At 38.5% G+C, this 14,838-nt stretch overlaps 1 protein-coding gene across 1 annotated transcript; it reads left to right on the forward strand.

The window, feature by feature from the left end:
- The first annotated feature begins 2,160 nt into the window (after positions 1-2,160).
- LOC114188090 lies at positions 2,161-3,836 on the forward strand. The gene is made up of 4 exons (XM_028076615.1): positions 2,161-2,505; positions 2,620-3,019; positions 3,212-3,447; positions 3,531-3,836. Exons 1-4 carry the CDS (start codon positions 2,161-2,163, stop codon positions 3,834-3,836), a joined length of 1,287 nt encoding a protein of 428 aa, XP_027932416.1.
- The last annotated feature ends 11,002 nt before the right edge of the window (positions 3,837-14,838 follow it).

A 14,838-nucleotide genomic window follows, 5' to 3' on the forward strand; every position in this document is an offset into this window, starting at 1 on the left:
AATTGAGATTAAAATGTAGGATGTATGAATACGGGATGATGATGTGATATAAAATTATGTTCGTATAAAAAGGGGGGAACTGGGATAGGAAGGTTTGGGTGTGTTTCGTGCAGGAAAAATCTGGAGATTTCTAGATATGTATGTACAGCCTAGTGGTGCATGAATTGCCGCCAAGCGGTCTAACAGTGCAATGAGGAGGTTGTGCAGCTCTGTTGGGTTTCTGGCCATTGGGCGTTTAACAGGTAAGTTGGGCGTGTTTATTATAAAGAAAAGGTAATAGATAAGGAGAATTAGACTTAAATGAGACTAAAAGGGGAGGGAATTGAAATAAACGGGAGTGTGAATCATGGTATAGTTAGTATGGATTTCTTGTAATGTTTGGGTGTATGTGGTGAGTACAATTTAAGAAATATGTAAATTTGATAGTAAGAGTGAGTGGGAGGTAAATGAAATGGCATGGGTGGTGTGAACTTTCCTTTGACACATTTTGTGAATATGAATTGTTGTTGTGGCACATTTGCAATATGGATCAAAGTGTAGTGTTATGATTTAATAAAAACACCAGAATGTATGATTATATGAATATGGGTATGTGGAATGTTGAGGTATGAATTATATGGTTCTTGAATGGCATGACCAAAAGAATGTGAGCATGTGTGCATGGTGATATAATCTAGTTGAAGATTTATGTTTGGAAAATCATATTATGTTTTAATTCCATATGTTGAGTGGTTTGGGATCCTTAGGGATCTGTTTTAGTGCTAAAAACCAGTAGCATTGTGCTACTGGTGTAGCGCCTAGCGGCGTGAGCGAGCCGTCAGGCGGACGGGAATTAAATCAGGGACAGTGGTCACAGCAGAAGCGAGGCGCCTGGCGGCGGGTGATGGATGCGCTAGGCGGTGACGACGAGACAGAGCGCCTGGCGGTGTGGTGGTGCCCGCCAGGCGGTGACGATACTATGAGAGTACTGCGAGCGCGTGGCGCCTGACGGTGTGGTGGTGCCCGCCAGGCGGTGACGGTGCTGTAAGGGTACTGCGGGCGCGTGGCGCTTGGCGGTGTGTGATGCCTGCCAGGCGATCTGGAGCTAAGTTCCGCCTAGCGGTGTGTGATGCACGCCAGGCGGTTTTGGTCCAGCAATGGTACGCGAGGAAAGCTTTCTACACCGCTTTAGGGGATGTTGTGATGCGATGCTTTGGCTGGGGGCCCATTTACAAGTGTATCTTGTATTGGGGTAACATGTGACCACTCTAGGTAGTAGCCTGGTGGTTTAGGAAGTCCAGTGAAGTGTGCGGGTTGTGACTCGTACGGCGAGGTTTCGGATGATTGTCCTCTTCAGTGGATTCTGATAGAGATTTGGTAGTCTGGAAACAACTACAAACTTAGGTTTGTTTTGGGGAACTCCACTTGGTATCATGGTGAGATTTTGTGGCAAAGTTATTCCCACGTGTGGACTATCAGGTGGTGGCCTGTAGTCGGAGGGGCGAGTAGACACTCGTGCAGCAAAGATCGATCATTGATCTCACCTAAAGGGTATAGAAATGATAGACGTCTAAAGGCAAGGGATGGAAGTGAAGTAGTAAAAAGGAAAAAGGGGAAAGTGTACTAACCCGGGTTTACTTTTGTTAATATGGTATTTAATATGATATTGTTGTTTTTATTTAAATGAGCTCACCCTATCTGTGTGTGTGTGGCGATGATCATGTAACTTGTTACATGGGAGCAGATGTTGATGCAGGTGAGCCGACTGGTACTTAGAGACAGAGAAGGGATCTTCCAGGGATTTTGTTATCACTAGTTTTCATGTTAGACCATGGTTTTTTTGTAATAATTATACAAACAATTTTAATCATATTACGCATTTTACGACTATTTTTATTCATGTGGTGCGTTGAACATCGATATTTAAATTTTTCCCATGTGTTTTTGGGAAATCGAGGTTTAATAAATGAGGTTGTGACATATTTATTTTTCTTATTTATTTTAGTAAGTAATTTCTGGCTAGGACGTTACATTTGGTATCAGTGCCGTGATTTCAATGATTGCATGGGACTTTTGGGAGTGAGCCTAGCGCGTGACGTATATATATGTGTTGTTTGTTTTGTTATGAAATTGAAATATAAATGGTTTGATTTACCAGTTAATATGTGGCGCATCCAGGCTATGGCTAATAGGAGGAGGACAGGCGATGCGGGCGCTGATGAGATTGCACAGGCAATCCACATGATGGTAGATGCCATGCAGCCGGTTGCGGCACAGCCGAGAGCTATGGTGCCACCTACTAGAGCGGTGACCATGGAAGATGTCCTAAAACATAAGCCGTCAAAGTTCAACAGCAAAGATACTCCGGATGAGGTCAATGCTTGGCTCAGGGAGTGCGAAAAAATATTTAGAGTGCTTGCGTGTATTGAAGCACAACAGTTGAGCTTTGCCACGTTCCTGCTGGTGGGCGATGCGGAGTACTGGTGGACGGGAATGCAAGAGCAGATGCAGACCTGTCAGGAGGAGGTGAGCTGGACGAGTTTCAGAACCAGATTTCTGGAAAAGTATTTTCTGGATTCAGCTAAGCATGCACTAGAGGCGGACTTTCTCACATTACAGTAGGGGAATCAACCAGTGCAGGCCTATATCGACCGCTTTGAGTACTTGGTGAGGTTTTACGCGCAGGCGATCACAGAGGAATGGCGCTGTCGCAAATTTGAGGGAGGCTTGAGGCATGAGCTGCGCAGAGTCTTGGTGCCATTGCAGATCCGGGAGTTTCCAGTTCTGGTGGAGCAGGCCAGGACCGTGGAGGAACTGGAGATGGGGCCAAGTCGGGTCGGGAGAGCACAGAAAAATACTCTTGAGGCCCGACAACAGAAGACACCATACAGCAGGCCACAACCTTCCTCCTCAAGGCTGCGATGTTATAACTATGGTGGCCCATACCTTCGTAGGAACTGCACGAAGGCGGCAGGCAGTTTGGGTGCTAGTACGGAGCACGCGAAATGTTATAAATGTGAGAAGATGGGCCACTATGCCAGTCAGTGTCCCACTAAGAAGACCGCTGGAGGGGCCACACCGCAGTAGAAACCCCAGAAGGCGTTAGCCGATCGACCCTGAGCTGCGGGGAGAGTGTTTGCACTTACCAGTACTGAGGCCATTCAGTCAGGTAACCTCATTCTAGACAGATGTATGTTGTTTAATAACAATGTTTTGGTTCTGTTTGACTCAGGTGATACTCACTCGTTCATCTCCCAAGAATGTGTGAGTAGGCTTGGAATTGTAGCTCGTGATTTGGGGTGTGAGCTGGCAGTCTCGACACCTGCATCCGGGCAAGTATCTACTAATCTGGCATGTTCTGATTGTGTTATTGAAGTGGCAGGACACAAGTTCAAAGTGAACCTCATTTGCTTGCCATTGGAAGGGTTGGATGTGATACTCGGGATGGACTGGCTGTCGGACAATCACGTCTTGATTGATTGTGATGGCGCAGTGTAGTATTTCCTGAGACTGATGGGTTACCTTTGATCTCCACTCGTGAGGTGGTGCAGGAGGCGACCGATGGATCTTCTTGTTATGTGATAATGGTGCAGCCGGAGAAGAGAAGCGCGGTTGATCTGGTCAAAAGCATACCGGTAGTGGGAGAATACGCCGATGTGTTCCCAGATGAAGTACTTGGGTTACCACCCAGCAGGGATGTAGATTTCACTATAGATCTCGTCCCTGGGCCAGTATCAATGGCTCCATATAGAATGGCCCCGGCAGAGTTGGCCGAATTGAAGAAGCAGATTGAAGATTTGCTAGAAAAGAAGTTCATAAGACTGAGCGCGTCACCTTGGGGGGCCCAGTGCTACTAGTCAAGAAAAAAGATGGGAGTTCCCGATTGTGTGTGGACTATCGTCAACTGAATAAATTGACGATTAAAAATAAATATTCGTTGCCCAGAATAGATGACTTGCTAGATCAGTTAAGAGGAGCTGGAGTATTTTCAAAGATTGATTTGTGATCGGGGTATCATCAAATCCTGGTTAAACCAGAAGATGCTCAGAAGACTGCATTTCGGTCACGTTATGGGCATTATGAATATGTAGTGATGCCCTTTGGAGTGACCAACGCCCCGGCAATATTCATGGATTACATGAATAGGATTTTCAGACCTTGGTTAGATAAGTTTGTCGTTGTATTCATAGACAACATTCTTATTTACCCCAAGAACCAGGAGGAACATGCACAACATCTGCGTGTGGTGTTAGATGTGCTCAGGGAGCATCAGCTGTATGGAAAATTGTCAAAATGTAAGTTTTGGCTGAAAGAGGTGCAGTTCCTTGGCCATGTGATCTCGGCGCAGGGTATTGTGGTGGATCCGACAAAGGTAGAGACAGTGATGAATTGGGAGAGACCTCAAACAGTATCAGAGGTGAGGAGCTTTCTAGGGTTGGCTGGGTATTATCGAAGATTCGTGGACGGGTTTTCGAAACTGGTGAGTCCTATGAAGCAACTCACACGTCAAGATCAGCCTTTCGCTTGGACGGACAGTTGTGAGAGGTGTTTTGAAGAGATGAAGATAAGGTTGACCACATCTCTTGTCTTGGCTATTCCTGATACAGCTAAGACTTTCGAAGTATATTGTGATGCTTCATATCAGGGGTTGGGTTGTGTACTGATGCAGGAGAAACGTCCAGTAGCTTATGCGTCTCGGCAATTGAAAGTGCATGAGAAGAATTACTCGATGCATGACTTGGAACTAGCTGCAGTAGTGTTCGCTCTGAAGACTTGGCGACATTATTTGTATGGTTCCCAATTTCAGGTGTTCAGTGACCGCAAGAGCTTGAAGTACTTGTTCGATCAGAAAGAATTGAACATGAGGCAACTCAGGTGGATGGAGTATCTAAAAGATTATGACTTTGAGCTGTTGTATCACCCTGGTAAAGCAAATGTAGTTGCAGATGCTTTGAGCAGAAAGAGGGTGCACGTATCGCCCATGATGATAAAAGAGCTAGAGCTTATTGAGTAGTTGCGAGACATGAACTTGGGGTACACACCGGGGCAGATTATATACGGTGCAGTATGCTGTGAATTACTAATGAATTTCTGGATGAGGTTAGGGTGGAACAGGGAAAGGATTCCGAGCTCCAGCAGATCATCACTGAGTTGGGCACCGAGAAGAGGAAAGATTTCAGGATGGGTAATGATGGCATCCTGCGGTACAGGGAAAGGGTATGTGTACCCAGGAGTCGGGTACTGAGGAAGATGCTCTTAGAGGAAGGCCATAAAAGTCGTCTTAGCATACATCCAGGTATGACTAAGATGTATAAAGACTTGAAAGCGACATTCTGGTGGACGGGCATGAAGACGAACGTGGCTGATTTTGTACCATCTTGTCTAGTTTGCCAAAAAGCAAAGATAGAACACCAGAGGCCGGGAGGTACCCTGGAACCATTAGAGATTCCTCAGTGGAAGTGGGACAGCATAGCGATGGATTTCGTAACCCACTTACCTAGGACCACCAAGGGTTTTGATGCGATCTGGGTGATTGTGGACCGACTAACGAAGTGCGCCCATTTCTTGCCGATAAACCAGAAACTGTCAATGGATAAATTGGCAGAGTTATATGTGAGGGAGGTGGTCAGATTGCATGGAGTGCCGGCTAGCATAGTATCTGATCGGGATCCGCGGTTTACGTCGAGATTTTGGCAGTCTATATAAGCAGCATTAGGAACACAACTTAGGATGAGTTCAGCATATCATCCCCAGATTGATGGACAGTCAGAGAGGACCATTCAGTCTTTGGAGGATCTACTGAGAGCTTGTGTGCTGGATCATTTGGATAGCTAGAGTGAGGTACTTCCTTTGGTGGAGTTTACTTAAAATAACAGCTACCACTCCAGTATCGGGATGGCTCCTTACGAGGCACTATATGGGCGGCGGTGCAAAACTCTGCTGTGTTGGAATCAAGATGGTGAAGCAGTGGTGTTGGGTCCTGAATTTTTGCAGATGACTATTGATAAAGTGAAGATAATTCAGGATAGAATGCGAGCTACTCAGAGCCGACAGAAGTCTTATGCTGACAAAAGATGACGACCATTGGAATTTGAGGCTGGAGATCATGTGTTCCTTCGCGTGACTCCAACCGCTGGTGTTAGAAGGGTCCTCAAGTCAAGAAAGTTGACTCCAAGATTCATTGGGCCATATCAGATAACTCGGAGAATAGGTCCAGTGGCATATGAGATCGCATAACCACCTCCTTTGGCGAACTTACATAATGTTTTTCATGTGTCACAGTTGATAAAGTATATTTCAGACCCTTCGCATGTGTTGGAAGCAGATGATATCCAGGTTCGAGAGAATCTAACTATGGAGGCTAGGCCGGTACGGATCTTGGATTCACAGATCAAACAGTTGAGAGGAAAAGAGATTCGGACCGTGAAAGTCCTCTAGGATGAAGCCACACAGGAGATGACATGGGAGATGGAGGACTTGATGAAAGAGTCTTACCCGCATCTTTTCCCTGGTAAGCTTTAATTTTCGAGGACGAAAATTTTATAAGCTGGGGGGATGTAAGACCCACGAAATTTAAATAATTAAATAAATAATTATTTAATAAATGCAAGTAGGAGAAGCCTTTATGGCATTAAATACTAACCTTCATGATGTGGAATAGTACTAGCTCAAAGGGTTGAGAGTACTTTGTTTGTGTGAGAGGACTTGAGTTCGAGTCCTAAGTATGCCAATTGTGTGTTATTTAATTCTTAGTATTTTTTTGAGATGCTTGGGTGTGATAGGTAAGGATATAATATTTGATGTGTGAATATTATCATGTAATATGACTTGGTTGAATTGGTTATACATTTGAAGTGGAATTGTGTGGTGATGGGTTCAAACCTTGGTTTGAACAAAGTATTTTCTTTTTGCTAAAATTTACTCTAGCAGGCACATGAAAAGGCACGTAAACCCTAGGGTGTACGACAGCAAGGGTGGCTGGGAAAACAGAAGGTAATAGGCCATTAAGGGAGATTAATGAGAGATTAATGGCAAAATTCGTTTTAAGGCAATTTAACCATTTTAAGAACCCAATAAAAAAGCTAATTAGGAGAAGGAGAGAGGGTTTGGTGAGATTATCTGTGTGGGTGCAGTAGAGAGCACGAATTGGAGAGTTTTGGGTGAGTTTGAGTGAAGCTTGAGAGCTGTCTTTGAGAGAAAGGAGAAGAAGGGCATTGGTGATCAAGGGAGAGCTTGCAGGAGTCAAGGCTAAGCTAAGGAAATTCAGGTTAGGGGAGTTCCTATTTGTGTGTTTTAAATCTGTTATCATATAAGGATGAGCTATGATTCATGATTGAACTGCATAAATGAAATGGCATAGGTGGTGTAAACTTTCCTTTGACACATTTTGTGAATATGAATTGTTGTTGTGGCACATCTGCAATATGGATCAAAGTGTAGTGTTATGATTTAATAAAAACACCAGAATGTATGATTATATGAATAGGGGTATGTGGAATGTATGAGTTATGAATTATATGGCCTTGAATGGTATGACCAAAAGAATGTGAGCATGTGTGCATGGTGATATAATCTAGTTGAAGATTTATGTCTGGAAAATCATATTATGTTGTAATTCCATATGCTGAGTGGTTTGGGATCCTTAGGGATCTGTTTTAGTGTTAAAAACCAGTATCATTGTGCTACTGGTGTAGCGCCTAGCGGCGTGAGCGAGCCGCCAGGCGGACGGGGATTAATTCAGGGACAGTGGTCACAGCAAAAGCGAGGCGCCTAGCGACAGGTGATGGATGCGCCAGGCAGTGACGATGAGGCAGAGCACCTGGCGGTGTGGTGGTGCCCGCCAGGCGGTGACGGTACTATGAGGGTACTGCGGGCGCGTGGCGCTTGGCGGTGTGTGATGCCCGCCAGGCGGTCTGGAGCTAAGTTCCGCCTAGTGGCGTGTGATGCACGCCAGGCGGTTTTGGTCTAGCGATGGTGCGCGAGGAAAGGTTTCTACACCGCTTTAGGGGGATGTTGTGATGCGATGCTTTGGCTGGGGGCCCAGTTACGAGTGTATCTTGTATTGGGGTAACATGTGACCACTCTAGATAGTAGCCTAGTGGTTTAGGAAGTCCAGTGGAGTGTGCAGGTTGTGGCTCGTACGGCGAGGTTTTGGATGATTGCCCTCTTTAGTGGATTCTGATAGAGATTTGGTAGTCTGGAAACAACTACAAACTTAGGTTTGTTTTGGGGAACTCCACTTGGTGTCACGGTGAGATGTTGTGGCAAAGTTATTCCAACGTGTGGACTATCAAGTGGTGGCCTGTAGTCGGAGGGGCGAGTAGACACTCGTGCAGCAAAGATCGATCATTGATCTCACCTAAAGGGTATAGAAATGATAGACGTCTGAAGGCAAGGGATGGAAGTGTAGTAAAAAGGAAAAAGGGGAAAGTGTACTAACCCGGGTTTACTTTTGTTAATATGGTATTTAATATGATATTGTTTTTTTATTTAAATGAGCTCACCCTATTTGTGTGTGTGTGGCGATGATCATGTAACTTGTTACATGGGAACAGATGTTGATGCAGGTGAGCCGACTGGTACTTAGAGACGGAGTGGGGATCTTCCAGGGATTTTGTTATCACTAGTTTTCATGTTGGACCATGGTTTTTTTGTAATAATTATACAAACAATTTTAATCGTGTTACGCATTTTACGACTATTTTTATTCATGTGGTGCGTTGAACATCGATATTTAAATTTTTCCCGCGTGTTTTTGGGAAATCGAGGTTTAATAAATGAGGCTGTGACATATTTATTTTTCTTATTTATTTTAATAAGTAATTTCCGACTAGGACGTTACACATTCTATGTATCCAATACATTTTGATAATCACTTCACAAAATGAAAATCCAACATTTTGATTGCATTAGTAGCCATAAATATCTCAATCACAATCATCACTACTTACCTCACCACGTAAAATATATCATCGTCATTGTGAAACTTGTCACCATTATGGAGTAGAAAATGTATCATTGCAATAAATTGCTCTATAAACAATTTGAAGCTATACTTAATGAAATTTTCATTCTAATATTTTATTTTAAAATTTTATTCCAAATAAAAAAAATCAATCTATTAAAATAAAATACTCAATTTAAGTAAAAATAAAAAATCAAAAGTCTTATGTTCACACAAAATTAAATTAACATTAACCCCCCTGTTTTAAATTTTCCATGTCATTGCATCACTTTATTTTATACCATATTTTAATTTATTTTTATTTCAATTCATCGTAATAAAATTGTTAAATAATTTAATTCAACCTAATAATGTGTTAATAATACTTATATTTTTATACTTTTTGGAATATTTATTATATTTATAAATATTTAATTTTATTTCATTATGAAATACACAAAAGGAAAATATAAATATATGCTTACTATCATTTATAAATTATTTTATTTTTATTAGAGTAAAGTCCAACCGTTCTTAGTTTTTATTAAGTATTTGTCACAACAAAGTGCAAAACATGAAGATGTTGCGTTCGTAAGAGAATGTCTTGTAAAAACCAATATATCATGTAAAACGCAAATGTTTCATCTAACAAATAATATAACACCTCACAATGTTTGCTTCATCTACTAAGTGAAGCTTTCACCATATGATAAGTACACAATCTTTAAAAGTTCCCATTGTATCTTAAAGAAAATATTATGAAGCTTATGATTTATTATAGGGAATGCTTTAGTCTTTTGTCTATCAAGAAAGTCCATGTAAGCACATGTCAACATCAAGAGATCGGGATACAAGTTAAAGTTATTTTTCTTCAATAACCATCCTAACACAAACATATATGAATTATGGTCCAACTATCTATCACATATGATCTTTTTTTTTACTTTGTTTTAACCAAAAGGATCTCTAACCTAATGTTGATAAGTATTGTTAGATATCGAGATGTGGCTTGAAGAGGATATTAATATTTAATGTTGCATGGAGCGCGTTTAATACAATTTTATGTTCACTCTCATCAAGCTATATTAGACGAATTATCTGAGTTCAAAGCTCTCAATAGTTTGAAAAGGGTTTGCAACAAATTTTTCTTCCAAGTTCTGTATAAAGTTATCCTTTGAAAAAGAAGAAAGGGAATTACTTGCTAAGTGTTGAAACGCTACTAAAATCTTTACGTGCTCTTAAAATTGGTGTGTTCATTGTGATCTAATAAATTGTGTATATGTTGTACATCATAAGAACCTAATCCTCTCTAGTGAGTGAATCTTGTGATCATTTAAATCACATCTTTATACAAACTTTATTTGTTTAATCATGAGTGATTGTTGACCAAATAATACTCATTCTTAGTAAAAAGTGACTATTGTCCAAATAATACTTTGCCTTAGTCAAGATTGACTATATTCTAGATAATACTGATGAGGATAGTTAGCAGTAGTTGAGATCCAAAATACTAAGTTTTTAGCTAGAATTTCATGCATTTCAAACAATATTTGAGTTTTTGGAAACAAATAATACTCAATTTCTAACTTGTAGCGGTAGTTTAGGTAATAAAACTCAATCAATTGATTTAGAATTGAATGTGTTTTGTGCTATGAAACAAACTAGTGTAAAAACCACAACATAAATCCTTATTTCCTTCATCTATGTTTATATTATGCTAATGAAAGGAGACCTTTATGGACTAAGTACACTACAGGAAAATCCTAAATTAGAAACCAATTTTAGAAACCAAAAATATTTTTTTCATTATAGTGACCAATTTATACACCAATTTACAAAATAAATAATTGTTGGTTACTAAAATAGTCACTATTATAAATAAAAAATTATAATTGGTCATTAATTAATTAGAGACCAATTTAGAAACTAAGTCATCTTAGTAGCTAAAACCTAGATAGCTAATTTTTAGTGGCCAATTTTCTTTTGTAGCCAAAACTATGGTAGCTAATTTTAAAGACCAATTTAGTGACAAATTGTAATTTTTTATTTATAATAGTGACTATTTTAGTAACCAATAATTTGTAGTTTTGTAAATTAGTATCTATATTGGTTACTATAGTTATTAATCATTATTAGTCACTAAAATTGGTCACTATTTAGAGGTTTTGTTGTAGTGGTATTTTGAAAACAAAATTTTTCGATCATCTGCCAAGTAAATCTATTAACTTCTTACACCTACAAAATTATAAAATATTGAAAACCACAATTCAATCCTTCCTTTTTATGTTTTTAAGATATTTTAACAATTTCAAATTTATATAAATAATAATAATAACAACAACAATAACAACAAATTTATTTGTAACATATGTAAATAATAATAACAAAATAATACTAATAATTTTATTTCAAATTTATATAAATAATACTTGTAAGGCCCACTAATTTATTTTCTGCCCTATTTTAAAAGGGGTGCCCCAAATCAGTTGGGCTTGGGCTAGCCCATCGGAAGCCAAACACCCTAATCTGCCCTAACCCTTTCATTTCACTTCACTTTTCAGAATCAGCCTCTCACCCTCTCTTAGAGTTTCAGCAAACCTCTACTAGGGTTTGGTCTTTGACCTCCGTCAAGCTTGTTCGAACTCATCCTTTTCCCACGTAAGTTGTTCCTCATCCAATATGTTCCTTATTATAACACCGTTGTCTTGAGTCCATCTAAAGTCACCTTTGGTAACTTTTTTTTTCTCTATTCATCTATTCTTCAGCTCACTAAACTGCTCTAGAAGTTGTGATACTTCACTGTTCGTAGTTAGGAACCCCTCTGCTAGCTTATTTCCAGCTAAAGGAAGTTAGGGTTTTTTCTAAATCTGTGGTTTATTCGCGATTGCTTAATGATATTTCATCATTTGTTTGGATGGCATGTTGTTGTGAGCTTATGAGATGTTTATTGCGTTAGTTTGGTTGTATTGTTGGACTGTTGCACAAGAGAATAGTGGTGAGCACTAGCTTTCTCGTCCAAGCGAGCCTGCCTCGCCTAGGCGAGATTGATAGAGGCTCGCCCAAGCTATTTTACACGAGTAGTCGCTCAGGCGACCCGCACTATTTTTGAGCGAGCAAACGTCTCGCTCAAGCGAGAGGGGTCTCGCCTAAGCGAGAATACGCGTAAGGTTACTGTTCCTGTAAGTCGAGCTCTCGCCTAGGCGATAGGAGCTCGCCTGAGCGAGGCCTATCAGCCTGAGCGAGGAGTTGGGCGAGAGTGCTTGATTATTTTGGTTGTTTCTTTGCTCTTGGATAGTTGGCACTTGCTTGAATTTAATTATTATGAATAAAAGCATGAGATGAATGACTATGTATGAGTGATGTGGTTCATGGATTATGAATGATGGATTTGGTATGATCTTGGCATGTGATTTGACTGAGATGGTCGATATTAAAGTGGCTTGGCATTGGTATGAGATGAGGTTCCATATTTAAGGTTTTGGGAAGAATGAGTTGGTATGGATTCAACATGTGACAGCGAATGAGGATTGATTATGAAGGTTGGCATGAAATTGATATGTATGATAAATAATTTCTTGATTGATTATGATTGGTATGAGGTCAGTACGTAAACCCATGAGCCTCTAGGTGAGACCTCATGGTAGTGCTTCAGTGGTCGGGACGTAATTCCATGACCCCTGTTAGTGGGAGTTCATGGTGGTGCCCCATCTATATAATTTTGTAAGGATTCAAGGTAAGGTTGCATCCTAACACACTAAGGAGTTAGTTAGTCTCACTTAGAGCGGACTGACTCTTGTGGTGAGAGTAGCAGGAGGCCTGAAACTCATTAAGGGCTAACCTTGTGGGGGGGGGATTGAGACATTGTAACACTTGTAACACTTAGCTCGGGGGTGAGCAAGAAAATCCACCACAAGTGCAAGCATCCGCTGAATCTGACTAGATTATATGTATCTCGATGAGTCGAGTCTGAGTCTTAGTGTATTGTTTGCAAGTCATAACATGATTGGTTGATACATATTTATTGGTCTGTGAAATAGCATGGATCTGTATGATAAAATGTTTTATACTCTGGCTTACCCTTTTGTTTGTTGCATGTCTCGTTTGTGTGGTTCTTCTCTCTTTGCGATGATCATCAACTTGTTGATGTGAACAGATGCGAGAAACACCCGTGGTCAGCAGGGAGGTGATGGTTCCGCTGCTTAGCCTCTGGACTGGCTTCTGTTTTTGGGCTCTTCATTTAGGGCTAAGGCCCATGTATTGCCTTTTCTTGGAATTTATTTAAATTATTATTACTCTCTTACATTATTTTGTATCTGACATCGTGGTGTGCCTCTGTTATCATCCTTTAAGTACTTGGGATATCTGTAGGAGTGACACTATGCTCCGTTGATCTTGCTTCTTATATTATATTGTGTGACATTTTCCCTAATTAGCTTTATTAATTAAATGGGGTGTTACAATATTACTAATAATGATAATAATAATAATAATAATAATAATAATTTGATTTTTTTCTACCTTCATTGATTTCTATAAAATACATTATAATCATAAATTTTATTTTAAATTAAATTACAAAACACTACTAAATAAACTTATATTTTTTGCTAATTTTGTTTTAATATTTTTTTATAGGAAATACTTATAAAATTTTTTATGAAAAAAAAATTGCAGGAAATTGCTGCCAATTTTTTTGCAAAATATTTTATGTAAAAACTTTTCACAACAAATTTTGTAGGAAATACTTACGAATTTTATTATTTTGTAGGAAATAATTATTCACGAAAGAATTACCTGTCAATTAAGATTCTTAGAAAAATAACAGAAAAAAGTCTTTTCTTACAATTTCTTTTAACAAATTCACAAGAAAAATTCTATGTAATATGAGAATTTTTAATAGTGAAAGTTCAAATTAAGCTTATAAATATAAAGTATAGTCAATATTTTCTATAATTTATTTAGATAATAATAAGAATAACAACAATAATAATGATTTGTTATATATATAAATAATAATAACAAAGATGATAGTAATAATAATTTTATTTCAAATTTATATAAATAATAATAATAATAATAATTTCGTTTCTTTCATTGAATTTCTATACAATCCATTATAATCATAATTTTAAATTAAATTAAATTACAAAATTTCAAATTGAAATTATAGTTCATATTTTCTATAATGTATTTAGATTTAAATTATTTTTTCCTTCTCCCAACTCATATTAAAATTAATTTAATTATTTGTTTTAATTTTATTTGCTCATTTTATTTTTTTTTCTCTCTTCCCTTTCTTTTTCTCAATTTTTGAAAAAAAAGAGAGAAATATCTTATCAAAATTTAGCTCCTTGGAGACCAAATCTTGACCAGTTAAATATTGATATCAGTTTTATAGTATGGCCATCCCTGATTCACGTAGGGAATTTAGCTCTTCGGATACTAAATTCTAAATAATATGGACACTGCTCTATTTTCATTTTATATTTTTTTTTGAAAACGGTATATTGTAGAAAACAATATCCTTATGTGTTCTTTTGATTCATGTAGTGGCCGGTTATTAATATGATAAGACAAAACCACCTTGTAGATAGTGATTAACTATTAAGTAATAGAGAACATTGTATCTATTACATTTCTAGTTTTTAGATTTTAGTTTTTCTAAAACTATTATTCACTTAGTGTTTATAATTTTTCAATTGATTTTTTGATGAAAAATGTTAATAATTAACATTAAACTTTGTCAAGTAATTAATGAAAATATAATGTAACTATGTTAATATAAATTAATAAAAGAAACAGACGTAAATAAACAAACTGAGTTCCATAAGTCCAATTTTTTGGTTTTCATTCTTAATCACACATTTTATTTATACTTTTTAATTTCTATAAATCAATTCTCTTTGCTATATTTT

The sequence above is a fragment of the Vigna unguiculata genome, chromosome 1, assembly GCF_004118075.2.
Source record: "Vigna unguiculata cultivar IT97K-499-35 chromosome 1, ASM411807v1, whole genome shotgun sequence".
Classification (NCBI taxonomy): Eukaryota; Viridiplantae; Streptophyta; class Magnoliopsida; order Fabales; family Fabaceae; genus Vigna; species Vigna unguiculata.